The sequence below is a fragment of the Lepidochelys olivacea genome (genome assembly GCF_965140295.1).
Source record: "Lepidochelys olivacea isolate rLepOli2 genome assembly, chromosome: 17".
NCBI classification, from domain to species: domain Eukaryota; kingdom Metazoa; phylum Chordata; order Testudines; family Cheloniidae; genus Lepidochelys; species Lepidochelys olivacea.
The window spans coordinates 18549947-18577861 of record NC_140427.1 but is presented as its reverse complement, the minus strand read 5'-3'; the positions used below and the strand labels follow the sequence as shown (position 1 = coordinate 18577861).

General features: G+C 41.7%; 2 protein-coding genes across 4 annotated transcripts in view; both read right to left on the bottom strand.

The window, feature by feature from the left end:
- The window catches only part of CUX1 (cut like homeobox 1), a 406407-nt gene that overhangs the window by 354902 nt on the left and 23590 nt on the right, over positions 1 to 27915 (bottom strand). The gene's annotated exons all lie outside the window — the stretch shown is intronic.
- LOC311532586 (uncharacterized protein) lies at positions 2711 to 5640 on the bottom strand (the record flags this gene model as incomplete). Its single annotated transcript, XM_084651160.1, has 3 exons — positions 5521 to 5640; positions 3845 to 4662; positions 2711 to 3255 (listed from the first exon to the last, which is right to left on the bottom strand). The coding sequence occupies exons 2-3, from the start codon at positions 4404 to 4406 to the stop codon at positions 2711 to 2713; spliced, it is 1107 nt and encodes a 368-aa protein (XP_084507286.1). The 5' UTR covers positions 4407 to 4662; positions 5521 to 5640.

The following is a 27915-nucleotide window of genomic DNA, read 5'->3' as shown; positions in this document are numbered from 1 at the left end:
TTAGGTGCACCATTTCTTATTGGAACCCTCCGTGAAGTCCTGCCTGAAATACTCCTTGATGTAAAGCCACCCCCTTTGTTGATTTTAGCTCCCTGAAGCCAACCCTGTAAGCGCCCCTCCCGGCGTCAGAGCAACGGCAAACAATCGGGCATCTGAGAGTGCTGTCCAGAGCAGTCACAATGGAGCACTCTGATGAGGCTAAAACATTGTCGCGGGTGGTTCTGGGTACGTATCGTCAGGCCCCCGTTCCCTCCCTCCCTCCATGAAAGCAAGGGCAGACAATCATTTCGCGCCTTTTTTCCTGAGTTACCTGTGCAGACGCCATACCACGGCAAGCATGGAGCCCGCTCAGGTAACCGTCACCCTATGTCTCCTGGGTGCTGGCAGACGCGGTGCGGCTTTGCTGCACAGTAGCAGCAACCCATTGCCTTCTGGCAGCAGACGGTGCAATACAACTGGTAGTCGACCTCGTCGTGTCCGAGGTGCTCCTGGCCACGTCGGCTGGGAGTGCCTGGGCAGACATGGGCGCAGGGACTAAATTTGGAGTTACCTGACCAGGTCATTCTCTTTAGTCCTGCAGTCAGTCCTATTGAACCGTCTTATGGTGAGCAGGCAGGCGATACAGACTGCTAGCAGTCGTACTGTACCATCTTCTGCGAGGCAGGCAAGAGATGAAGATGGCTAGCAGTCGTACTGTACCATCTTCTGCCGAGCAGCCATGAGATGTGGATGGCATGCAGTCCTTCTGCACCGTCTGCTGCCAGCCAAAGATGTAAAAGATAGATGGAGTGGGTCAGAACAAGAAATAGACCAGATTTGTTTTGTACTCATTTGCCTCCTCCCCTGTCTAGGGGACTCATTCCTCTAGATCACACTGCAGTCACTCACAGAGAAGGTGCAGCGAGGTAAATCTAGCCACGTATCAATCAGAGGCCAGGCTAACCTCCTTGTTCCAATAAGAACGATAACTTAGGTGCACCATTTCTTATTGGAACCCTCCGTGCAGTCCTGCCTGAAATACTCCTTGATGTACAGGCACCCCCTTTGTTGATTTTAGCTCCCTGAAGCCAACCCTGTAAGCCGTGTCATCCGTCGCCCCTCCCTCCGTCAGAGCAACGGCAGACAATCATTCCGCGCCTTTTTTCTGTGCGGACGCCATACCAAGGCAAGCATGGAGGCCGCTCAGCTCACTTTGGCAATTAGGAGCACATTAAACACCACACGCATTATCCAGCAGTATATGCAGCACCAGAACCTGGCAAAGCGATACCGGGCGAGGAGGCGACGTCAGCGCGGTCACGTGAGTGATCAGGACATGGACACAGATTTCTCTGAAAGCATGGGCCCTGCCAATGCATGCATCATGGTGCTAATGGGGCAGGTTCATGCTGTGGAACGCCGATTCTGGGCTCGGGAAACAAGCACAGACTGGTGGGACCGCATAGTGTTGCGGGTCTGGGACGATTCCCAGTGGCTGCGAAACTTTCGCATGCGTAAGGGCACTTTCATGGAACTTTGTGACTTGCTTTCCCCTGCCCTGAAGCGCATGAATACCAAGATGAGAGCAGCCCTCACAGTTGAGAAGCGAGTGGCGATAGCCCTGTGGAAGCTTGCAATGCCAGACAGCTACCGGTCAGTTGGGAATCAATTTGGAGTGGGCAAATCTACTGTGGGGGCTGCTGTGATGCAAGTAGCCCACGCAATCAAAGATCTGCTGATATCAAGGGTAGTGACCCTGGGAAATGTGCAGGTCATAGTGGATGGCTTTGCTGCAATGGGATTCCCTAACTGTGGTGGGGCTATAGACGGAACCCATATCCCTATCTTGGCACCGGAGCACCAAGCCGCCGAGTACATAAACCGCAAGGGGTACTTTTCGATAGTGCTGCAAGCTCTGGTGGATCACAAGGGACGTTTCACCAACATCAACGTGGGATGGCCGGGAAAGGTGCATGACGCTCGCATCTTCAGGAACTCTGGTCTGTTTCAAAAGCTGCAAAAAGGGACTTTATTCCCAGACCAGAAAATAACTGTTGGGGATGTTGAAATGCCTATATGTATCCTTGGGGACCCAGTCTACCCCTTAATGCCATGGCTCATGAAGCCGTACACAGGCAGCCTGGACAGTAGTCAGGAGCTGTTCAACTACAGGCTGAGCAAGTGCAGAATGGTGGTTGAATGTGCATTTGGACGTTTAAAGGCGCGCTGGCGCAGTTTACTGACTCACTTAGATCTCAGCGAAACCAATATTCCCACTGTTATTACTGCTTGCTGTGTGCTCCACAATATCTGCAAGAGTAAGGGGGAGACGTTTATGGCGGGGTGGGAGGTTGAGGCAAATCGCCTGGCTGCTGATTACGCGCAGCCAGACACCAGGGCGGTTAGAAGAGCACAGGAGGGCGCGGTATGCATCAGAGAAGCTTTGAAAACCAGTTTCATGACTGGCCAGGCTACGGTGTGAAAGTTCTGTTTGTTTCTCCTTGATGAAACCCCCCCGCCCCTTGGTTCACTCTACTTCCCTGTAAGCTAACCACCCGCCCCTCCTCCCTTCAATCACCGCTTGCAGAGGCAATAAAGTCATTGTTGCTTCACATTCATGCATTCTTTATTCATTCATCACACAAATAGGGGGATGACTATCAAGGTAGCCCAGGAGGGGTGGTGGAGGAGGGAAGGAAAATGCCGCACAGCACTTTAAAAGTTCACAACTTTAAAATTTATTGAATGACAGCCTTCTTTTTTTTGGGCAATCCTCTGTGATGGAGTGGCTGGTTGGCCGGAGGCCCCCCCACCGCGTTCTTGGGCGTCTGGGTGTGGAGGCTATGGAACTTGGGGAGGAGGGCGGTTGGTTACAGAGGGGCAGCAGTGGCAGTCTGTGCTCCAGCTGCCTTTGCTGCAGCTCAACCATACACTGGAGCATACTGGTTTGGTCCTGCAGCAGCCTCAGCATTGAATCCTGCCTCCTCTCATCACGCTGCCGCCACATTTGAGCTTCAGCCCTGTCTTCAGCCCGCCACTTACTCTCTTCAGCCCGCCACTTACTCTCTTCAGCCCGCCACCTCTCCTCCTGGTCATTTTGTGCTTTCCTGCACTCTGACATTATTTGCCTCCACGCATTCGTCTGTGCTCTGTCAGTGTGGGAGGACAGCATGAGCTCGGAGAACATTTCATCGCGAGTGCGTTTTTTTTTTTTCTTTCTAAGCTTCACTAGCCTCTGGGAAGGAGAAGATCCTGTGATCATTGAAACACATGCAGCTGGTGGAGGAAAAAAAAGGGACAGCGGTATTTAAAAAGACACATTTTATAAAACAGTGGCTACACTCTTTCACGGTAAACCTTGCTGTTAACATTACATACATAGCACATGTGCTTTCGTTACAAGGTCGCATTTTGCCTCCTCCCACCGCGTGACTACCCCCTCAACCTTCCCCCCTCCTTGTGGCTAACAGCGGGGAACATTTCTGTTTAGCCACAGGCAAACAGCCCAGCAGGAATGGGCTCCTCTGAGTGTCCCCTGAAGAAAAGCACTCTATTTCAACCAGGTGACCATGAATTATCTCTCACTCTCCTGAGGATAACACAGAGAGATAAAGAACGGATGTTGTTTGAATGCCAGCAAACATACACTGCAATGCTGTGTTCTACAATGTTTCCCGAGTACGTGTTACTGGCCTGGAGTGGTAAAGTGTCCTACCATGAAGGACGCAATAAGGCTGCCCTCCCCAGAAACCTTTTGCAAAGGCTTTAGGACTACATCTAGGAGAACCGCAAATGCAAGGGCAAAGTAATCCTTTCACATGCTTGCTTTTAAACCATGTATAGTATTTTAAAAAGGTACACTCACCAGAGGTCCCTTCTCCGCCTGCTGGGTCCAGGAGGCAGCCTTGGGTGGGTTCGGGGGGTACTGGCTCCAGGTCTAGGGTGAGAAACAGTTCCTGGCTGTCGGGAAAACCGGTTTCTCCGCTTGCTTGCTGTGAGCTATCATCTTCTTCGTCCCCAAAACCTGCTTCCGTATTGCCTCCATCTCCATTGAAGGAGTCAAACAACACGGCTGGGGTAGTGGTGGCTGAACCCCCTAAAATGGCATGCAGCTCATCATAGAAGCGGCATGTTTGGGGCTCTGACCCAGAGCGGCTGTTCGCCTCTCTGGTTTTCTGGTAGGCTTGCCTCAGCTCCTTCAGTTTCACAAGGCACTGCTTCGGGTCCCTGTTATGGCCTCTGTCCTTCATGCCCTGGGAGATTTTCACAAAGGTTTTGGCATTTCGAAAACTGGAACGGAGTTCTGATAGCACGGATTCCTCTCCCCAAACAGCGATCAGATCCCGTACCTCCCGTTCGGTCCATGCTGGAGCTCTTTTGCGATTCTGGGACTCCATCATGGTCACCTGTGCTGATGAGCTCTGCATGGTCACCTGCAGCTTGCCACGGTGGCCAAACAGGAAATGAGATTCAAAAGTTCGCGGTTCTTTTCCTGTCTACCTGGCCAGTGCATCTGAGTTGAGAGTGCTGTCCAGAGCGGTCATAATGGAGCACTCTGGGATAGCTCCCGGAGGCCAATACCATCGAATTGTGTCCACAGTACCCCAAATTCGAGCCGCCAACGTCGTTTTAAGCTCTAATCCACTTGTCAGGGGTGGAGTAAGGAAATCGATTTTAAGAGCCCTTTAAGTCAAAATAAAGGGCTTCATTGTGTGGACGGGTGCAGGTTTACATCGATTTAAGGCTGCTAAATTCGACCTAAAGTCCTAGTGTAGACCAGGGCTAAGGTGCCACAAGTACTCCTGTTCTTTTTCCTATTAGAGAAAGAGAAACTGGCTGGTGACCAATGTTTGCATGTTCTAGCTCCATTTCTGTAGTAGTTTGATTTCAAAAAGTACTGCTGTTATTGGGTACCTCCATATATGGATGCCCAATTTGAGACATATGGGAAAGGTTCAAATTTCAGAAGGTAAGTGATCAGCACTTTCTGAAAGTCAGACCTTTTTCAATATGCTTCAGGTTAACATACAACAAACAAGGCACCAGAATCACTGGTCACTTTTGAAAATTTAGATCAATGATTTTGTAGGTTTTGATCAAGAGTTATTGAATTAAAATTAATCTCACCTTTGAACAGTTCAGGTTTTGTTTTCTTTCCAATACAGTAATACTGGATACATTAACACTCTTTCAATAGAATAAAATTGCTTAATAACCAAATCCTCATCAAAATTAATTAGTAATTGATTTGGTGTTACTGAACTTCAGGGAAGACTATTTTCAGAGTAACAGCCGTGTTAGTCTGTATTCGCAAAAAGAAAAGGGGGACTTGTGGCACCTTAGAGACTAACCAATTTATTTGAGCATAAGCTTTCGTGAGCTACAGACTATGCAACTTAAAACACCAGAACAAAAGAGAATGTCTGCTTACATGCTGTGTCTAGTGTTTTTAATTACAAATCCATCTCCGTTTGTATAAAAAACAGTATTGTCTCTTTCTTAAGTAATACTGAAGTTAAAATAAAAAAAGCTTAAACTTACCTAAATGCATTGCAGCTGCCATTTTACAAGGCTCAGAGGAAAGTAGACCGTGTCTTATCTGCTTTTGCACTATTCCTGCCATACCCCTCCCATACTTCTTAGCAGAACACATTCCACAATTGCTGCCCTGACTGGGAGCATGGGGAGAAGAGAAAACATGTATCTTGCTGTATGTACACAAACCTAGTGAGGTCAGATGAGATTCAAGCTCAAGCAGCAGGAAAGAGGTTTTCAATGTGGATAAGGAGAGACACAGCAGCTGTCAGAGGTGCAGAACTAGCCTGCTGAGAAGGCGAAGTGCATAGCAGAAGATAAGACACCCTCAACTTTGCACTAAATCCTGCAAGATAGTAACTGCTACATAAGATCAGAGCTTTTCACAGCAAAGATGAAATTTACATACATAAAGCCTTAAAGAATATATCATTACAATTCAAAAAGCAAATATTAGCTGATACACATTTATCTATCCATACTGCCTCTGTCAGAAAAGGTTGCAGTTTTCGTCAATTACCACTCCTCCTGATCTTCCATGGAGGAAACATTAATAATCTACCTAGGTTTCAGAGCAGCAGCTGTGTTAGTCTGTATCCGCAAAAAGAAAAGGAGTACTTGTGGCACCTTAGAGACTAACCAATTTATTTTTATAATCTACCTAGTGTCCCTATCCAATACATTCAAGAAACTAAATGCAAATGTAGTCTCTATACCTAAAAAGAAAACACACAGTTCTTTAATGCCTCATGCTTCATACACTAGTGTAAAAGTGTGTTAAGTTTAAACTATAGAGGATTTATTTTAAAAAGGGCAAAAGGAAAGTTGGGAAACCTGTTTATATTTTGTCTTTACACACAATCTTGTGTGTTATCAAGCCAGCAATAGTAATGAAAGTGACTTGTCACAAACAGCTCAGGGCTGCCAGCAATGAAAATTAATGGGAAGGCGAGGATTTTCTTTTGATGCTGGAAAGACTCCAGTAAAAACTGGTTTGTACATGGGAACATGGTGTCAAACTAAAAGAGAATCAGCTTGTCTGACTTGTGGTTTTCTTGACAACATTCATCTTCTTTTGGCCTGATACAGAGCAATTAGTGCTTGTCAGCTAAATCATGTGTTATTAGGATCATTCAGGCACTTTTTAATTATGGTTTGCTAAACAGTCAGTAAATGAGATCTCAAGTAACTAACTTTCCACTTCCTTTTCAGAGGACTCTAGACTGCCTCTTCTTCTATTGCCTTTTTAAAAGAAAGACTGGTTATTTCCACATACAGATATCGAGAACACTCTTCCACCAAACCAAGGATTAAATGTTGTAGCCTAAAATCTTATTTCCATCTTTTTATCAGACATCTTCTGAGTAACTACAATTCTAAGGTGCCACAAGTCCTCCTTTTCTTTTTACGGATACAAACTAACACGGCTGCTACTCTGAAACCTACAATTATTTTTAAAACCTTCTATATAAACATGGTAAATCACTTCATATGCAAAGAAGTATTTTAAAAGTGTTCAAAGAGCTGCCTCATAAGTTTGTAATGCCACAGTATTCTCAAGACTAACAAATCTTCCTATTTTACCCTCCCCTCCACCAGTACATTTTTAAAATTTTCATAGATGTCATTTATGAGACTGTTCCTTGGTTTTATCTAAAACAGTTCCTTATCACTATTTTTCCACTGAAATGAAAGCTAAAACCAAGAATGAAGAGAGACTGTAATTGAAGTTTCTTCTATGGGTATGGCTACCCTACAAGCACTCCAGCAGCATAGCTGCAGCACCGCAGCTACACCGCTGTAACATAGACACTTCCGACAGCAATAGAAGGGGTTCTGCATTGCTGTAGTAAATCCACCCTCTCACGAGGCAGTAGCTAGGTGATGGAAGAACTCTTCCATAGACCGGTTGGTATCTATACTGAGGCTTAGGTCAGTTTAACTACATCTCTCTGGGTGTGAATTTTTCATACCCTTGAGCAACATGGCTAGGTCAACCTAAGTTTTAGGTGTAGACCAGGTCCAATACTACAGATTAAAAAAAGTGAATAAATAAAACTATTCTTAAGTCTTAAGCAGAGGTGACCAAGATACCTTTTTGGTCTTAAATTTGGGTTCCGAACGCTTTGTTTAGAATTATTCTATTACTTCATCCATTTTTGAGGTCTCTCCATTTCTTCACCAGGGGATTTTTCAGATTTCCATATTGGTGTTTCCTCCTAGGGTTGCCAACTCTCTAGGATTGGCCTGGAGCCTCCAGGAATTAAAGATTAATCTTTAATTAAAGATTAGGTCATGTGATTAAATCTCCAGGAACACATCCAACCAAAACTGGCCACCCTATTTCCTCCTCCCTGCAAACACTGGCCAGCATAACTTGCAAACTATTCTTGATATACCATCTGCTCCTTCACAAGGCCAGTCAGAGGCTTGTGAAGCATTAGGGATGGCGAAATGAAGGTCCCATTCAAAAAATACCCACTGATATCTGTGGGAGCCCATGAACCACTTCATTTTTAGTTATAAATTGTGCTTCTCCACTGCGAATGCAAAAGCAGCAGCTTCAAAAGGAATACATATTTCAGAATGTTTCATAACAGATGGAGTAAATGTTTAACATGCACATCAATTTTAGCAGACTTCAAAAAGTCACTCCTAAAATGAATGCTGTTCAAGGATCTATTTATCAATTCCCAGGAGTGTATCTAGTGAAGGATCCTTGAAAATTTCTCTTTTTAGGAAGACTCTTGAAGTTTTGCAGCAGCAACAAGAGAATGGAACAAATAGTCACATGAAAACCATGTCTATCACTAGCACCTTATTTAACAGGAAAAAGTCTACATGAGTAAAAGCAGGAAACGTTTTAGGAACAGGGGCGAGACAAAGTCAGTTCCCTACAACTGAAGTTAATGACATTCTTTTAATAAACTTTTTGCTGTAAATTAGAAAGTCAATTAAGTGCATGAAGGTCAAGGATTTTGCATACTTAAATTTACAGTAAACAAAAAAGGAAAATAGTTTTCTGGAGGGATTTTAATTAAATAATTTGGTGTGCTTTCATTTTGCTTGTTTCAGTATATTGTTCTTGCATTCCATTAGGAAGAATCTTTCCAGACTACCACTCTGGAATATTGTGAGGAATTAAGGGAACTCATCACCTCTGACACAGTCCCAGATCATCGTCATTTGCAGTTTCATTAAATATTATAGCAATATAATGGTTGAAAAAGGCAACACTTACCAAAAAGTTGATTTCATTTAAGTAATGTTATGACAACTTAGAAACTAACAGAATACTATAAAATGATATCAGGCCACACCAGCACTATTTTCTTATAAAACACCTTATTTGCTGCTCACATCTATTAAACTGAGAGAATGGAATTATAATTTGCAACTCTGATTAATCCTTCCCCCCCCCCATGCCCAAAGTCCTAATGTAGATAATATTCCTAATGTAGAAATCATATTTCCAAGATATTTATAAAGTTTTGAACAGACTATGCAGGTAATGGGAGCCATTTTGTTCTGTATTCAGTATCCCAAAGTAACAAATTCCTTCTGTAATCTGATGTTCCAATCCAGCTGCTCCGTCTCTATCTTTAACATGTTCCTTTTTTATGGGTGATAGGACGCACCTTGAATAAATACCATTTGAATGGTTTTGGGATGTATATCGGAATTTTGTCCTGGATTGTGAGAGATGAGTACTTCCTGAAAAGTGCCGCACACTCTCAACTCTCCATGAAATAATTGGGAGCTAAAGGCCTTTGTAGGAAACATTCAGCATTTTACAGGATTCGACCTTTTGTTTGCACTGAATAATACCTATACCGCAAACAGAGATAGCTTAAGTAATTTAGGACCATGGTAAACATAAGTAGAAAGAAACTGCACAAAGAAAAGCTGTTTTCTAAAATTAAAATAAAACTATAATAATACAAATTTGTATCTGAATACTCAAGCATAAAATCTGGAAGTCACACCTACTGCCCAGACAGCCACAAACATGCACTCAAACAACTTGGTGTTTGAAATAAGAGCCTATGGTCTGGTCTACACTACAGACCTTTATCAGTATAACTACGTTGCTCAGGGCTGTGAAAAATCCACATCCCTGAACGATGTAGTTATACCGACTTAATCCCCCATCCTCTGGAGAAGACAGCGCTACGTCAGTAGGAGGGCTTCTCCCATCGACATAGCTACTGCCTTTTGGAGAAGCAGATTGACTAAGATGGCAGGAGAGCTCTCCGCTGTTGGCTTAGAGTGCCTTCATTAAAGTACTACAGCACCAAAGATGCAGCATTTTAAGTGTAGACCTGCCTTAAGCGATTAAAGGAACCTACAACTTGCAAACAGAAAGCCAAGATTTCAGTTATTATAGGTAGTTTTTGGATCAAATTATTCTGCTTGTTACTCCAGGGCTAAACAACATATATACGCACTATCATCAGTTTAAAACCATGCTCACGAGCCAAGCATTCTTTAGTACAAAAGATGAGGTTTCTCTTATAATAAAAACAATCATAGTCTAAAGACATGGTATTATTGCAACAGTGACTAGAGAACTTCAGAGAATGTTGGCACCTGCATCCTTTCAGTTTCAATAACCAAGTACTTTCAGGAAGCCAGATTTCTAAAGCTGTTAAACTTGCAGGTTTCTTTTCCAACCCCTATGCTAGCAACCTACTGCCCAACTGGGTCCACAGCCCAAGGAGTAAAAACCTCAAGTTTGCTGAAATGCTGTTCAGTATCACCACCCTGTTGCACAGGATATATATATATTTTAAAAATCCAGTGGTGAATTTTGATTATATACACACCACTGCCATTAATTTTAAAGTTATAAGCACATTTTGCAGTCATGGTGGCTTTGCTACCAGTGAAATATACACAAGTATAACAATTCTTATTAAAAAAACAAGTTTCCCATAAACTCTCCATCTGCTAGATTTCCTGCTCAAGGCCCAAGCCCCTTCTTTTAGTGTCTTTACTAACAACTTTTAAATTTACATAAAGTGAATTAGCTAATGTGAAATATTTTAAACTCCTTTCCCAAAACCACCCTCCCCATACACCAAAGCAACGTAGCACTTGTTGCCATTCTTATACTAGCTATTTCTAATTCCCTTACATCAACAACTCAAAAACTTCACTCATTTCCAGTACAAAATTATTCTGTCTACCATATCTGCAGTTCTGCCATCCAGCTAGTGAATACCCACAATCTTCTTTACCATTTTGGTATATTTTTTTCTTTCCTGTATCCATTTTCTACAATATTTAGGAATATTCATACCTCACTCTATTACCTTCATCTTTTTACAGATAATTCACTGGTGTTGATTTAATCCAAAAGAACCATCAGTCAAATCAGTTTACATTGTTTTCTTAAATGTCTGCAAAAAACTAGAGCACGCCACTTAGATTAGATAATGTTGCTCAGGCAGTGACTCAAGGGCAGCCACCCTGCTGCTCATTTAGGAGATAAAAATACACACTCTGTTAGCAGATTTCTCACCACTGTACTACACAATTATTGAGTGAATTTGAAAAGCAATCATTAAAGAACTGGTACTTTCTTTACACTCTATAGGGTCAATACAGTTACATTCACTTTTTTTCCCCTTCGACTATACATTATTTAATTCTAACACAAAAGAAAAAGGTTTATCTTTCAAAATTTTCCCAAAGTTTACATAATTACATCCAAGTCAGGATACTGCCAATAAACATTTTGATTTAAAAGAAAAGGTTGACTTTATAGGTCTTGATTACTTGCATGAGAGGAAAGTGATCAGGAACAGCCAGCATGGATTCACCAAGGGAAGGTCATGCCTGACTAATCTAATCGCCTTGTATGATGAGATTACTGGTTCTGTGGATGAAGGGAAAGCAGTGGATGTATTGTTTCTTGACTTTAGCAAAGCTTTTGACACGGTCTCCCACAGTATTCTTGTCAGCAAGTTAAGGAAGTATGGGCTGGATGAATGCACTATAAGGTGGATAGAAAGCTGGCTAGATTGTCGGGCTCAACAGGTAGTGATCAATGGCTCCATGTCTAGTTGGCAGCCGGTATCAAGTGGAGTGCCCCAAGGGTCGGTCCTGGGGCCGGTTTTGTTCAATATCTTCATAAATGATCTGGAGAATGGTGTGGATTGCACTCTCAGCAAATTTGCGGATGATACTAAACTGGGAGGAGTGGTAGATACGCTGGAGGGCAGGGATAGGATACAGAAGGACCTAGACAAATTGGAGGATTGGGCCAAAAGAAATCTGATGAGGTTCAATAAGGATAAGTGCAGGGTCCTGCACTTAGGATGGAAGAATCCAATGCACCGCTACAGACTAGGGGCCGAATGGCTAGGCAGCAGTCCTGTGGAAAAGGACCTGGGGTGACAGTGGACGAGAAGCTGGATATGAGTCAGCAGTGTGCCCTTGTTGCCAAGAAGGCCAATGGCATTTTGGGATGTATAAGTAGGGGCATAGCGAGCAGATAGAGGGACGTGATCGTTCCCCTCTATTCGACATTGGTGAGGCCTCATCTAGAGTACTGTGTCCAGTTTTGGGCCCCACACTACAAGGAGGATGTGGATAAATTGGAGAGAGTCCAGCGAAGGGCAACAAAAATGATTAGGGGTCTAGAACACATGACTTATGAGGAGAGGCTGAGGGAGCTGGGATTGTTTAGCCTGCAGAAGAGAAGAATGAGGGGGGATTTGATAGCTGCTTTCAACTACCTGAAAGGGGGTTCCAAAGAGGATGGCTCTAGACTGTTCTCAATGGTAGCAGATGACAGAACGAGGAGTAATGGTCTCAAGTTGCAGTGGGAGAGGTTTAGATTGGATATTAGGAAAAACTTTTTCACTAAGAGGGTGGTGAAACACTGGAATGCGTTACCTAGGGAGGTGGTAGAATCTCCTTCCTTAGAGGTTTTTAAGGTCAGGCTTGACAAAGCCCTGGCTGGGATGATTTAACTGGGAATTGGTCCTGCTTTGAGCAGGGGGTTGGACTAGATGACCTTCAGGGGTCCCTTCCAACCCTGATATTCTATGATTCTATTCTGGACCCATTTCTGGCTGTACTTTGACTCACAACTGCATCAAAATATTTTTATTCACAAGAGAAACAAATCACTATTAAAGCTTCAGATATTACTTCTATTGTTTTCATCATATTAATTATACAGCAGTCTGTTTTAAGGAATTAAAAGTGAAACAAAAAAAGAAAACCAAAATAAAGAAAATAAGGTAAACATAACAAATAGAGTAGAGAAAAAAAAATCTCTTTAGCTTATCACTGACTACAGACAAAATACTGCAAAGCATAGTTTCCCTTATTAGAGAGTCTTACACACCACAAAAAGAAAAGGAGTACTTGTGGCACCTTAGAGACTAAGCAATTTATTTGAGCATAAGCTTTCGTGAGCTACAGCTCACTTCATCGGATGCATACTGTGGAAAGTGTAGAAGATCTTTTATACACACAAAGCATGAAAAAATACCTCCCCCCACCCCACTCTCCTGCTGGCAATAGCTTATCTAAAGTGATCACTCTCCTTACAATGTGTATGATAATCAAGGTGGGCTATTTCCCGCACAAATCCAGGGTTTAACAAGAACGTGGAGGGGTGGGGGGGTGTTAGGAAAAAACAAGGGGAAATAGGCTTGAATAGAGACTGGGAGTGGCTAAGTTAATTGTATCCAATTTGCAAATGAATTCCAATTCAACAGTTTCTCGCTGGAGTCTGGATTTGAAGTTTTTTTTGTTGAAGAATTGCAACTTTCATGTCTGTAATTGCGTGACCAGAGAGATTGAAGTGTTCTCCGACTGGTTTATGAATGTTATAATTCTTGACATCTGATTTGTGTCCATTTATTCTTTTACGTAGAGACTGTCCAGTTTGACCAATGTACATGGCAGAGGGGCATTGCTGGCACATGATGGCACATATCACCTGATCAACATCCTCTACAGCAAACAGAGAAAGATTAAGAATGAGCTCTCAAAAATGGATACTCATAAAAAAACAACCTTCCACACAAACTTCCTTGTGTCTGAACTTCACTAAAACTAGACAAGCCATTTACAACACAAACTTTGCTTCTCTACAAAAGAAAAAGGACACTCAACTTTCTAAACTACTACATGCCACAAGGGGCCACAGCAATGGCTCCCTCAACCCACCCAGCAATATTGTTATCCTATCCAACTATACTCTCAGCCCAGCAGAAGCAGCTGTCCTATCTCGGGGCCTCTCCTTCTGCCCCTCCACTCCCACGAACATGATACAGTTCTGTGGTGACCTAGAATCCTATTTTCGACGTCTCCGACTCAAGGAATATTTCCAACATACCTCTGAACAACATACTAATCCACAGAGACCTCCCTACCAACACTACAAAAAGAAGGATTCTAGGTGGACTCCTCCTGAAGGTTGAGACAGCAGACTGGATTTCTACATAGAGTGCTTCCACTGACATGCACGGGCTGAAATTGTGGAAAAGCAGCATCACTTGCCCCATAACCTCAGCCATGCGGAACACAATGCCATCCACAGCCTCAGAAACAACTCTGACATCATAATCAAAAAGGCTGACAAAGGAGGTGCCGTTGTCATCATGAATAGGTTGGAATATGAACAAGAGGTTGCTCGGCAGCTCTCCAACACCACTTTCTACAAGCCATTACCCTCTGATCCCACTGAGAGTTACCAAAAGAAACTACAGCATTTGCTCAAGAAACTCCCTGAAAAAGCACAAGATCAAATCCACACAGACACACCCCTGAAACCCAGACCTGGGATATTCTATCTACTACCCAAGATCCATAAACCTGGAAATCCTGGGCGCCCCATCATCTCAGGTATTGGCACCCTGACAGCAGGACTGTCTGGCTATGTAGACTCCCTCCTCAGGCCCTACGCTACCAGCACTCCCAGCTACCTTTGAGACACCACTGAGTTCCTAAGGAAACTAAAATCCATCGGTGATCTTCCTGACAACACCATCCTGGCCACTATGGATGTAGAACCCTCTACACCAACATTCCACACAAAGATGGATTACAAGCCGTCAAGAACACTATCCCCGATAATGTCACGGCTAACCTGGTGGCTGAACTTTGTGACTTTGTCCTTACCCATAACTATTTTACATTTGGGGACAATGTATACCTTCAGATCAGCGGCACTGCTATGGGTACCCGCATGGCCCCACAGTATGCCAACATTTTTATGGCTGACTTAGAACAACGCTTCCTCAGCTCTCGTCCCCTAACGCCCCTACTCTACTTGCGTTATATTGATGACATCTTCATCATCTGGACCCATGGAAAAGAAGCCCTTGAGGAATTCCACCATGATTTCAACAATTTCCATCCCACCATCAACCTCAGCCTGGTCCAGTCCACACAAGAGATCCACTTCCTGGACACTACAGTGCTCATAAACGATGGTCACATAAACACCACCCTATATCGGAAACCTACTGACCGCTATTCCTACCTACATGCCTCCAGATTTCACCCTGACCACACCACACGATCCATCGTCTACAGCCAAGCTCTGCGATACAACCGCATTTGCTCCAACCCCTCAGACAGAGACAAACACCTACAAGAGCTCTATCAAGCATTCTTACAACTACAATACCCACCTGCGGAAGTGAAGAAACAGATTGATAGAGCCAGAAGAGTTCCCAGAAGTCACCTACTACAGGACAGGCCTAACAAAGAAAATAACACAACGCCACTAGCCGTCACCTTCAGCCCCCAACTAAAACCCCTCCAACGCATTATTAAGGATCTACAACCTATCCTGAAGGATGACCCAACACTCTCACAAATCCCGGGAGACAGGCCAGTCCTTGCCTACAGACAGCCCCGCAACCTGAAGCAAATCCTCACCAGCAACTACATACCACACAACAGAACCACTAACCCAGAAACCGATCCTTGCAACAAAGCCCATTGCCAACTGTGTCCACATATCTATTCAGGAGACACCATCACAGGGCCTAATAACATCAGCCACACTATCAGAGGCTTGTTCACCTGCACATCCACCAATGTGATATATGCCATCATGTGCCAGCAATGCCCCTCTGCCATATACATTGGGCAAACTGGACAGTCTCTACATAAAAGAATAAATGGACACAAATCAGTTGTCAAGAATTATAACATTCATAAACCAGTCGGAGAACACTTCAATCTCTCTGGTCACACAATTACAGGCATGAAAGTTGTGATATTACAACAAAAAAACTTCAAATCCAGACTCCAGCGAGAAACTGTTGAATTGGAATTCATTTGCAAATTGGATACAATTAACTTAGGCTTGAATAGAGACTGTGAGTGGCTAAGTCATTATGCAAGGTAACCTATTTCCCCTTGTTTTTTCCTAACTCCCCCCCCCGCCCCCCTCAGACGTTCTTGTTAAACCCTGGATTTGTGCTGGAAATGGCCCACCCTGATTATCGTACACATTGCAAGGAGAGTGATCACTTTAGATAAGCTACTGCCAGCAGGAGAGTGGGGTGGGGGGGAGGTATTTTTTCATGCTTTGTGTATATAAAAGATCTTCTACACTTTCCACAGTATGCATCCAATGAAGTGAGCTGTAGCTCACGAAAGCTTATGCTCAAATAAGTTAGTTAGTCTCTAAGGTGCCACAAATACTCCTTTTCTTTCTGCGAACACAGACTAACACGGTTGTTACTCTGAAACGTTACACACCACAGTATTGGGGAGAAACTTATTTAAGGATAAGAAAATGTAGCCGTAAAACCACAAAGACTATCATGCTGAATAGGGGGCAGGTTCAAAACCTGAAGTTTTGTGAACAAGTTATATGGCACACACAGGCCGTTTTAAGTCAAACTAGATACTTGAATAACTGAATAGAAAGCGGATTGCTAAGGAAGTAGTATTACATGGGAACCTTTACAGGATCCACAAAATATGGTCTCAAAGGTCAGATGCATAAACATGCAAAAGCATCAAACAGTTCTGTGTCTTGACAAAGGTAACAGTAAACCACCAAAATGTGAGCAACCGTCAGCTGTGAATGTCTGCACAGAGACAAACAGTGCTTTGTAAAGTTCCAATAGCCATTATTCTAGTCTGAAGGATTAAAAAAAATTAAAATCAAAATGAAAACCTCTGTATTCCTAGTCCTCAGGAAATATTTATACTACAGGGGTAAAAGGGCATCTTTCAACATGCAATTTTTTTATAGTTTCTCAGGACAAACAAGTTTGATAGAGCCAACTTCTGGTAGGCACTCACTCACCTTATTTATTTAGGAAAAGAGAGATCTGATTTCCTTCCCATCCTCCCCTCCAGAAGAGGACAGGGAAAGATCGAAGGACTGGCATGATAAAATAAATTGGCACATCCAGTCCTCAAAAAGAGGAAAACAACAATAGCATATTCCGCCGCCATCCACCTTTTCTTCAACTGGCTACAATGAGAAGTAGGAATATGAAATACACAGACACACCCTCCCAATTTGAGCTCTGCTGCACACCAGATTTTATTTACAATGATAATCAAGAACTGTGATAGCTGAAAACAAACTCCTTGGTTAGATAAAAAGAAAAGGAGGACTTGTGGCACCTTAGAGACTAACCAATTTATTAGAGCATAAGCTTTCGTGAGCTACAGCTCACTTCCTCAGATGCATGATGATAGATTTCCACTCCATACGGCTAAATGCAGTGCCTTGCATAATGACAGGTTTCAGAGTAACAGCCGTGTTAGTCTGTATTCGCAAAAAGAAAAGGAGGACTTGTGGCACCTTAGAGACTAACCAATTTATTAGAGCATAAGCTTTCGTGAGCTACAGCTCACTTCCTCAGATGCATGATAGATTTCCACTCCATACGGCTAAATGCAGTGCCTTGCATAATGACAGGTGGAAGTGAGGAAGTGAGCTGTAGCTCACGAAAGCTTATGCTCTAATAAATTGGTTAGTCTCTAAGGTGCCACAAGTCCTCCTTTTCTTTTTGCGAATACAGACTAACACGGCTGTTACTCTGAAACCTTGGTTAGATAGGCATCCACACTCAGCTCTGTTGCCCTACATTAACATTCCCTTTAAACTACTAAATCACACTTAATTCTTTTAAATCTTGAAATTCTAAACACACACAATCCCCTCAAGTTTAAAAGAAAAGAAGCTAGGTAAACCCCATCCATTCAAGTATTTATTTCCTAACCACTTAGAATTATCTGATTTTAAACTGACCCCAGAAGACAAGTGCACACACAAAAGAGGCTTCAGAAAAAATATATATACTATACTGCTAGAAACTCAAGCAATCAAGAACAGATTGAAGATCTTAAACTCAGAGGTGGAGCAAGCTATGAAATGATCAAACTGAATTTATCTGTTAGAAAGAAAAGAGAAACTTTTATGAAAATGCAGGTAAGGAGTGCTATATGGCATCAGGAGCAGACATTTCTCTTCTAAACATCTCTCCTCAAACAATACTTATTTCCCTGTTGGACTGCAAGGATTATAACCTGATTTTCAGGGTTTCTGAGTACATCTAGCTCCCACTGACTTCAGGGGAGCTGCAGGTGCCCAAAATCTCTGGAAAAAAAAAAAATCAAGCCATTAGTTTCTTGACTTTATACTCACTATGAAAGCAGACCTTTCTAAAGAAATCTGGGTTAATTCAGCTTTATTCATTGAGCTTCAACAACCCTGGAGGCTATAATTTTTCTGTCTCTACATCTCTGGACCTTGCATTGCAAGTTACTTTGCCACCAAAACTGAAAGTAAATCTACTAAAGTTGTGGGAGAAATTTCTTCCATTTTCAGCTATCTGAAAATACCAACTGACTGAAAGCAGAGGCATCTATCTGCAACTTTGAAAACATTGGCTCATCCACTGACTAAAAGATGGCATTTTATTCAGCAGGAATAGATTACCTCAGAACTTATTCTGTAGTATTACAACACACAAATTAACTCTCCTAGGTTTACAAAGGAAATGTTTCTATAAGAAGATCTAATTGTAGATGGTGAGCAGGCAGTAAGGAGAGGCATGGAGGGTCGGTCATTGCAGTTGTTGATTTGGGAGAACTTGTCAACAGTTTACAGATATTAGGCAACAATCAGGCAGATTTTGAACTTAAATCTGAAAGTGACAGAAGAATGGCTGAGGCAGAGGAAGGCACGAAAACTGCTGCAGAGAGCTACTGCAGCAACAATAAAGGATCAATCTGACAAAAAGGAGGAAGCACAGGACTAACAAGCGGCCAGAACTGACCTAGAAAAAGAGCAAGGAGGGAGACAGAAGGAAGTGCCACAGAAATAGGTGGAGATGTGGGCTTTAATGACTTCAGTAATGAAGAAAGTTACTTTGTAGTGATAAAGAGGATTCTGGGGAGACAGTGGAGACCTCCAAGGATAGGAGTGATAGGATAACCTCTCTGTGTATGGACAAATAGGGCTGCAGTCTTCTGAAAAGAATGGATTTTAGATGAATGGACCGTTCACATGAAGAGAAGAATGGAGACTTTCAAAGACTAAATATGAAAGTCTAAAATGACCCAACCACCATTAGTTGTTTCCAGTTGAGGAACCAGTATTTTCCTTAGTTAAAAGGTGGGGGGAGTCACTAGTGACATTTTTTTCCTGAAAAAAGGAAAGGCCTTCACTTTTTAACAAACAATCATTATTGGAAAACAGATGAGCATTAGATAAGTAAAACAGCAAATTAAAGACAAAATTGCACAACTGTAAAACAATCTTATTACATGGTATTTAAAAAGAGAAAGCTAAAATGTTAGCACATACATAATAATTGCTCTGAAACCTTGGCTCAATGTATTTTCCTCAGTTGTCCAGGAGTGGTTTAAGCTGCACAGAGTTCAGATTCATTAAAGTATTTTTTAAGTTTTGTCAGAATTTGACTATTCCTAACTTAGAAAGAGAGACTGCCGGGTAGATGCTGCACCAAAGTAACACCAAAAGTTGAAATTTATTTATTTTTTTTTTTTGGTAAGTGCTACAAAAATCCAAAAACGCATTTTGGGAACTGCCAGGCACCTGTTGAATACAAAGCCAAATTGATGAGCCTGCCTTACAGTTTCAAAACCGATGAGCATTTGTTCAAGAATTGTTGCAACACCCAGCATTTTATGTCTATCATTACAACTGTACAGCACCTTTTTATATATATAAAGTGTCTAGCACACTACTCTGCTAATCAAGGTCAATCAACTCTTGGGCATTAATGCTATGATGGTATCATACATTTGTATAAGAAATCTAATGATTCTTTAGAACAGCACAAAATGCATGAATCGGGCAAATCTATGAGCAGATGGGACCACAGTCCCACTTTATAAGGTGGTTCTCTACACTTTATAAAAGCCTTTTTATGGGCAAGTTGAGGATAAAAGCTCCACCATGTGGGAAAAGCTTAGCACAAATCCAGGTGAATAGAAATGGTACTTAGTGAAGGATCTACAGCAACTATCCATAGCGCAAATATATGCAACAGCACAGCCATTAAGATACCTGTGTACTCCTATAAAATCTGTCTACATTTCTTGTAGGTCAAACGCCACAGACCATTCTGTCATTTTTAAATATACAATTACTATCAGTATATGCCAGTACATTGTTAATACTTGTCAATTATGTAACTAGCTAGCCTAAAGTATTTCCTATGCATTTTGATATAGTGAAAGAATAACTTTTTCCAGGACCATGAATAATGCACTAATACTCCATACAGTATGACTGAGAACAGTGAATAATTACTAAAAGGAATGGATGTGTGTTTCAGTGAGGATACAGGCTGCCAAAACAAACATATTATGGCTGTAAAGGAAAATAGTGTCTGTAATTTTAAACCCTGTCCACTTTAGCAGTTCAACAACTTTTTAATCCTTCACCCAAACACCAAAGTAGTAATGCACAGCAACAATTGCAGGATCTTGTGCAAAAATAAAAATAAAAAGTTTTATAATGTATTACTCAACAAGATAAAATGGTATTGGTGAAACATTGGTTTTTTAAAGCCCAACCTTGCTATACTGTACAAGCCGTATTGTATTAATTCTCAGCATACATTTTAAAATATTCCTATGGGATTATTTGCAGTACCCGCATTTTCACAAGTGGGGGGGGGGGCGGTGGGGAAGCATCAAGCATGCCTTCAGTAGCACTACAAACTGTCACAGCAAGTTTCTTGAAAGGAAAGAATAAGGAAAATTTGTTGCATTAGACAGACACCCTGGACACTATAGGAGCCTAAAACAAGATATAGTGCCAAGATTTTCAGCACCAAGGACCCATTCCCTGGAAATCAGACTCCTTCAGGTTGGGCACCTATATATTAAAGCACCCTAAATAAACAAACAGTCACTTTTAAAAATGTTAGGCTCCCAACCAAGTGGGCTGATTTTTATCAGTTGAACATCCAGCAATATCAGCTGAAGTCACTGGGTCCTGGATTCTCACTACTTTTGAAAAATCAGCCCCTTTCATCTTTATGTGAAAAAAAAATTTTTTTTTTTTTTTTAAAAAAGATCCCAGAGTTTCACATCCACTTAACTACTTGGCTCTAGTCAAATTTATCTCCATTTTTCTGAATTTAGGTTAATTCTGTCTTTCGTCATTATTGAGACAATCTTTTATCGGACAACTGCTGGTAAGAGAAGCTTTTCTGTTGGTAAGGGAAGCTTTTGATCTTACACAGAGCTCTTCTTCAGATCTTTAGCTCACCTACCTTGTCTGGGACCAACATGCTACAACCCTGCATAATTCATCATTACAGTTCACGGTCATTGCTAAACTGGTCCGCTGGCAAACACACCCAACTGAGCACAACCTTATTGAATATTACCAAGTTTAAAATATTAAGGATGCAGTAGCCAAGCTTTATTTCAGAAAAGAACTGAAAATTTTGTAATTTTTAACAGCCATGAGAGTCAATATTTCTGAAGACAAACAATCTTTTTCTATTTTAAGAATTGTTAATTTTAAAATTCTCATGAACTGAAACCAATTTCACATTAATCCTATGCAAACCTCTTTTGGACAATTTGTTAAAAGACATATGCCTGCTTTTAGAGTCACGTTACCTCCTACTTTATCTCAGGTTTCAACTACCTCTGAAAGAAAAGGAGTACTTGTGGCACCTTAGAGGCTAACAAATTTATTTGAGCATAAGCTTTTGTGAGCTAGAGATGAAGTGAGCTGTAGCTCATGAAAGCTTATGCTCAAATAAATTAGTTAGTCTCTAAGGTGCCACAAGTCCTCCTTTTCTTTTTGCAAATACAGAACAACACAGCTGCTACTCTGAAAACTACCTCTGACTGGCCCAAATTGAATGCTGGCACATGTGGACTCGACAGACTTTATAGGAGTTGCCTCCGTTTATCCTAGAGCTGAATCTGGCTCTATTTTCTAGGTGCAGTTGATTCTTTGACCAGGACATTTTTAAGTCTGTGTTCAATTTTAGTTTCATATTTCCTTGTGTGTTAAACAAATCTCCTGTCAGCTCATTTTCAAGTCACTGTTTTGACAGTGTTTTGTGAAAAAAAAACGAAAAGTGTTTTAGAACATCTCACCTACTACAGAAGTTGTTGGAATACTTTACCACCTTTATGACCAGTGATGTTATGTATCACTTTACTCTTGGGACACTAACAGATTGTAAACACCTCTCCTTTGATAAAGGGGGGGGGGGAAGGATCTCCACCCATCCTATGACATTTAATAATCTGACCACCACCAAAAGTGCCCAACCTTCCTTTTCTAAACAAGACAGAGTTCTCTATTTTCTTTAACTATCTGTAGGATGCAATATGTAGAATGTATATTTTAGGTGTTGGGACATGTGAAAAGAAGCATGCTTGCCTGGCAAGGAAGGAGAACAGCCAGGTAAAAAGGTGAGCCTGAAATCCGCAAGTAAACAACTGGGTCAGCAATCCAAACACGTAAACAACTGAGTAAGCAAACTAATCTTAGTGCTCGGCAGAAAAAGTATTTCTACAGTATACAATGAATAACTTTGTAAGAGTATTTAAGGCAAGCACCTGAATGTGGGGGCATGCTTGCATTTAACCCTATGCTGTGCCCTGTTTCAGTGGACTGATCACTGACTGAAGTAGCTAATGAATACTATACTTCTTCAGCTCAAGAGTGTCTGTGAACCCATGCGTTCTGGGTGGCAGGAAAGAACCCATCAACATTATCCAGGAGGGGCAGGATCAGAGTTACCTGTGGCAGCCTTGATTGCTCTCAGTCCTTTTGTGGCAACTCGTGTGAATAGGCCAAATTCTTGGAAGCAGAACTTTACATTTCTGGCCCTCTTCTAGGCTTGTTTTTCTTGCTTGGCTATAAGACTATCCCAGATACTAGTAATCCTGTCTGTGAAGTAAGAGGTCAATTCCTCCCAAGCTTCTGCAAGCTACAAGTTGAGAGGAAGCAGCCTAGATTTACGACTCAATTACTGGTCCAGAAAAATTAGCCACCTTTTTAGCTGACAGTATCATGGACTCCCTCTAGTCAGACTTCAGGCCATGGTAGGGTACTGAGGCAGCACTTGTTACTCTGGTGGACAATGTGCTCTTGTCCATAGAGAGAAACTACTTCTATACTCTCACTGCTGAACCTCTGCGCAACATATGAAACCCCTTTATCAGCAAACATTTCTGTCCCACCTCCAAGAAACTACAGAGGTGAGCTGAAATACTGAGCCCAAAGGGTCATTATGGACAATAGTTACTTAATCTCTAAAGCCCTCATCTGCAAAGCCCACAAGACTCAATCCTCTCCCCCATATTACTCAACAACTATATGAAACTGCTGGAAGAACCAGTAAGACAATGTAAGCTTAAGTACCAACAGCACAGATGACATTACATACTTTAAATGTAAACAGCACTGAGAGTAAACAAACAAGGAAGGGTGCAGGGAAAGGGGTACATGAGAGGTTAAGGGAAGCAAGGGTTGCATAAGAGCTGGAGTGCCCCCCCAACCCACTGATACTACCATCTTATTTTCTCTGTTGCACTCATCAAGCCCCATCCTATGCTGTATTAGGAGTAAAAATAATTAAGCTGATCCACGCAAAAATGGATAAATTGGTTTGTAGACAGACTACATGATAGTTAGAGAGAGGGGATCTAGTTCATATGATGATATTGGCAAGCATGAATGTCTCAAAATAGAGAGAGGGAACAGGAATTTAACTAGTAATCATGATAGAAATAATTTACAGTCCCTTACCCAAAGACTCAGTTTATGTCTACACTACCGCGGTAAGTCGACCTACGCTTCCAGCTATGTGAATAATGTTGCTGGAGTCAACATACCTTAGATCAAGTTACCATGGGGTCGACACCGTGGGGGGTCGATGGGAGAAAATCTCCCATCAACTTACCTTACTCTTCTTGTCGGGGCGTAGAGTACAGGGATTGACTGGAGAGCGATCTGCTGTCAATTTGGCGGGTCTTTACTCGACCCACTCAATCAACCACCGGTGGATCGATCTCAGAGTGTTGATCCCAGCTGTAGTGTAGACTTGCCCTCAGTTCCCATTCCTTGCCTCCTTGCAACTTCTAGCACAGGGCTTAGTGAAATTATTAAAATACCTATCCTTGTTATTGCTCTTATAGCAAAAGAGCCAAGCAACAGTAATGTGTATGGCACATGAAGGACTTCAAAATCCTTCATTTTCAGTTGTTTTATGAAAACTGCAAGCACACTTTCACGCACTGATTCCTTCTAACTGATGTCATTGTAACACCTTCCATATAATATTATGCAAAACAGCATATCCACATCTATTCTGAAGAACAGTGTCTCCAGCTGTGAATCCTATTTTAAGGACATTCTTGTGAAATGACCTTAGCATTTGGGAAAATGTTTAGTAAAAATTTAGCAACTGTTTAGATCCCAAAATAAGGGACATTTACTAAAGCATTAGTGAAATGTTTAAAAAGGCATTTACTAAGAATCAACTGCTTACACAAAAAAGCCAAGACTGTTTGAGCGAAATGCTAAAATCTGCTGAATAATATAAATTAAGCAATTTAAATTGATGAGTCTATTTCATGTCATGAAAAAGGCATTACCAACAGTACAGTATTACCTAACACTAGGATAGGACAGTGATCCAGAACTGAATACAAAAGAATGCTACTTACTGAAGTCACTTACCCCACTTCCTGTTTATTACAGATCTGACAACTATAGTAGAATCTCAGAGTAACAAACACCCAGAGGTTGTTCTAACTCTGAAATGTTTGCAACTCTAAAAAAATATTATGGTTGTTCTTTCAAAAGTTTACAACTGAACATTGACTTAATACAGCTTTGAAACTTTACTATGCAGAAGAAAAATGCTGCTTTCCCTTTTTTTAGTAGTTTACATTTGACAGAGCTGTACTGTATTTTTTTAAATCCCCCCTCTCCCCACCCTCCTTCTGCTGCTGCTGGATTGTGTACTTCCAGTTCCAAATGAGGTGTATGGTTGACTGGTCAGTTCATAACTCTGGTGCTCGTAACTCGGAGATACAGCCTCAAGACACAGAGTAGTAGGGCATATTTTATTTATGCTCCATGCTTATAGAACTTATTTCCTGTCACTGTTCAATCGGTCTCAGCATTTAAAATTAAGTTGAAAAGATTCACTAGTGTTCACAAATTTACTAGCACTTTTAAATATTCCTAAATTAACATTAATTGTATTGTGAAGCACTAAAATTGAATATATTTTGCTATAGTAACTCTCTGGTCAAAAGTGACCTATTTAGGAACCATCTCAACACTTCTTTGCACAGAACAAACACATTGGTGGCATGAGGCTTGGAAAGAAGTAAAGATATCATGAATGAAGAGGGAGAGATGACCGACTACGCGTGATGGGATTAGGAATGAGCCACTTACCCATTTCAGAGCCAAGACTGTTTACTCTTGCCCATGCAATGAACTGTGTTACAATCAACTACTTGTAACTCCTGTATCTTGTACTCCTACAGCAATGCTGTACAGAGGACTGATGTTATCCTATCATGTTTCTATTTCAGTGGTTCTCAAACTTTTGTATTGGTGACCCCTTTCACATAGCAAGCCTCTGAGTGTGACCCCCCTAATAAATTAAAAACACTTTTTTATATATTTAACACCATTATAAATGCTGGAGACAAGGCGGGGTTTGGGGTGGAGGCTGACAGCTCACGACCCCCCAGGTAATAACCTCGCAACCCCCGAGGGGTCCCGACGCCCAGTTTCAGAACCCCTGTTCTATTTACTCCCTGGACTACTAACAGGCAACTGATGTCATATGCCTGTATGCAACAACAGAAATAATCCTCAACCTAGAAATGTCTGCTGGCAACCGATCAACAGACTGATGTATACGGAACACAAACTACCCAAGCCTTGAGCCAGACCCCATTAATGCAACTATCATCCTTTACTCTGGGATAGGGCATTATTTCAACTATAGATATATCACTGACAGCTGCGAGGCCTGAATTTCAGTGACCATATTCATTTGGTTTTAGACCAATGTTAAAACGTAGACCCCATAAAATAAGTTATTTCCTATATAGTGAAAGTGAGTGATCTTCAAACACCTGGGTGGAAATTATCTTTGTATCTTAAGTCTAATAAATGCTGCTACTGTACCAACATGCAGAACATTCAACCTTGTGTTAAACAGTAGCCCTCAGCTGACTGAAACTCTGCAGACGGTGGTGACATAAGCCAATTTAAGTCATTCTAAATGTTGTCTTATACACTGAATACTGCATAATTTTTCTTTTTTTTTTAAAGGATGATTTTGGATGGTACCAAGTATAACGAGAAGTAATGGGATGAAACTAAGGAACAGAAATTTTCCACAAGCATTACTGAAAAGCTGTATTTGCCACACTACTGCATTTGACTTTACATTTGTATTATGATATTCCCTTTACTTAAAACCTCTCGATATCCCTGCTACACAGCTAAGGGGTTATATCAGAATCACTTGTTTGAACATGGTTATGAATGATCAAATTAAATGACTGCATCCTTCACATGAGGTCACCCAACTCAATGCATCAAGTCATCTAAATTGGAATTTCACAACTGTGTTCAAACACATACAGATTCTGTAGTGCAGACCAGTTGGCAGAGGATATTGTGCCATTTACCGAATCATAAATGCCACTTTCTGAAGCATATGTATTCTTTCAAGGTATCCCATCCATGTTTTGAACTGGTGCTAATCTTGCTTTTCCTGCAAGATTAGCTGGCTCACAATACTAAACAGTGTGCAGACCAAACTACTAGGTCTCCGTCATCTCTAATTTCTATTGTTAAGGTTAAAATGTTAACACAGAGATTTTTATTAAAAATCACAGGCAGGACGCAAGCAACAAACAATAAATCACAGAAGCCCCAGCCCTGCTGCGGGGGGCTGACTGTCCAAGCCAGAGACCCGCTACTGCAGGAGGCTGAAGCTGAAGCCAGAAATCACGGAGGTCTGTTAAAGTCATGGAATCCGTGACCTCCGTGACAAAATCATATCCTTCTCTATTGTTCAACAATACCATCTCACTCTAGGAAAATGTGATTTTCTCTTTGAAGAGTAGCATACATTTCCAAGACTTACAACACCAGAAATAGAGTGCTTGGGGATAAAGGTGCTCAGATGGAGACAACTAACCAAGGTGTTCTGACACTGCAGGTCCCAGAGCTCCACTACTTTTGTTTACATATTAAAATAGGGAGCAAAAGTACAAAATTTCTCACCTTTTTCTTGGTTTATGGTTATGAGAGAACAATATTTCTCCCTCCCCGCCCCCAAACCAGCCATGCCCCAGCTGTACTGATCACTTTGGTTCGGCAGCCTTGGTGGCCTGCACTATACAGCAGCTTCACTGACTTGAGCATGAAACAGCTGTTTGGTAGCTCTCCCACACACAGACTGACAAAACTGAACAACATACTACCAAGATCACATCCATGAAGAACCTAATCCTACAGTCCTTGCACGAACAGGGCTCCCTTTCAAGACAACGGGAGCTCTGCATAAATAAGGAAGCACAGGACTGGTACCAAAGTTTAGGAACAAATATGTGATGCCAGAAACTGTTAAAACAATATTCAGGTGCTGCTGAATTAATAAATCAGCAAGCTGTTCCTAAACGTTAACATAAAATTTAACAGAAACAATCTTCCACTCCTTCGCAAACATTATATGTAAACTGTGCTGGTTAATAAAAGAAAACATCGTCTAGAGGGTAAAGAACCAGTCTTTGAGTCAGGGCTCCTGTGTTCTATTTTCAACTCTGCCACACACCTGCTGTGTAACTTTGAGTAACAATCTCCCTGGTACCTCATATTTCCTTCATCTATAAAATGAGGACAGTGAA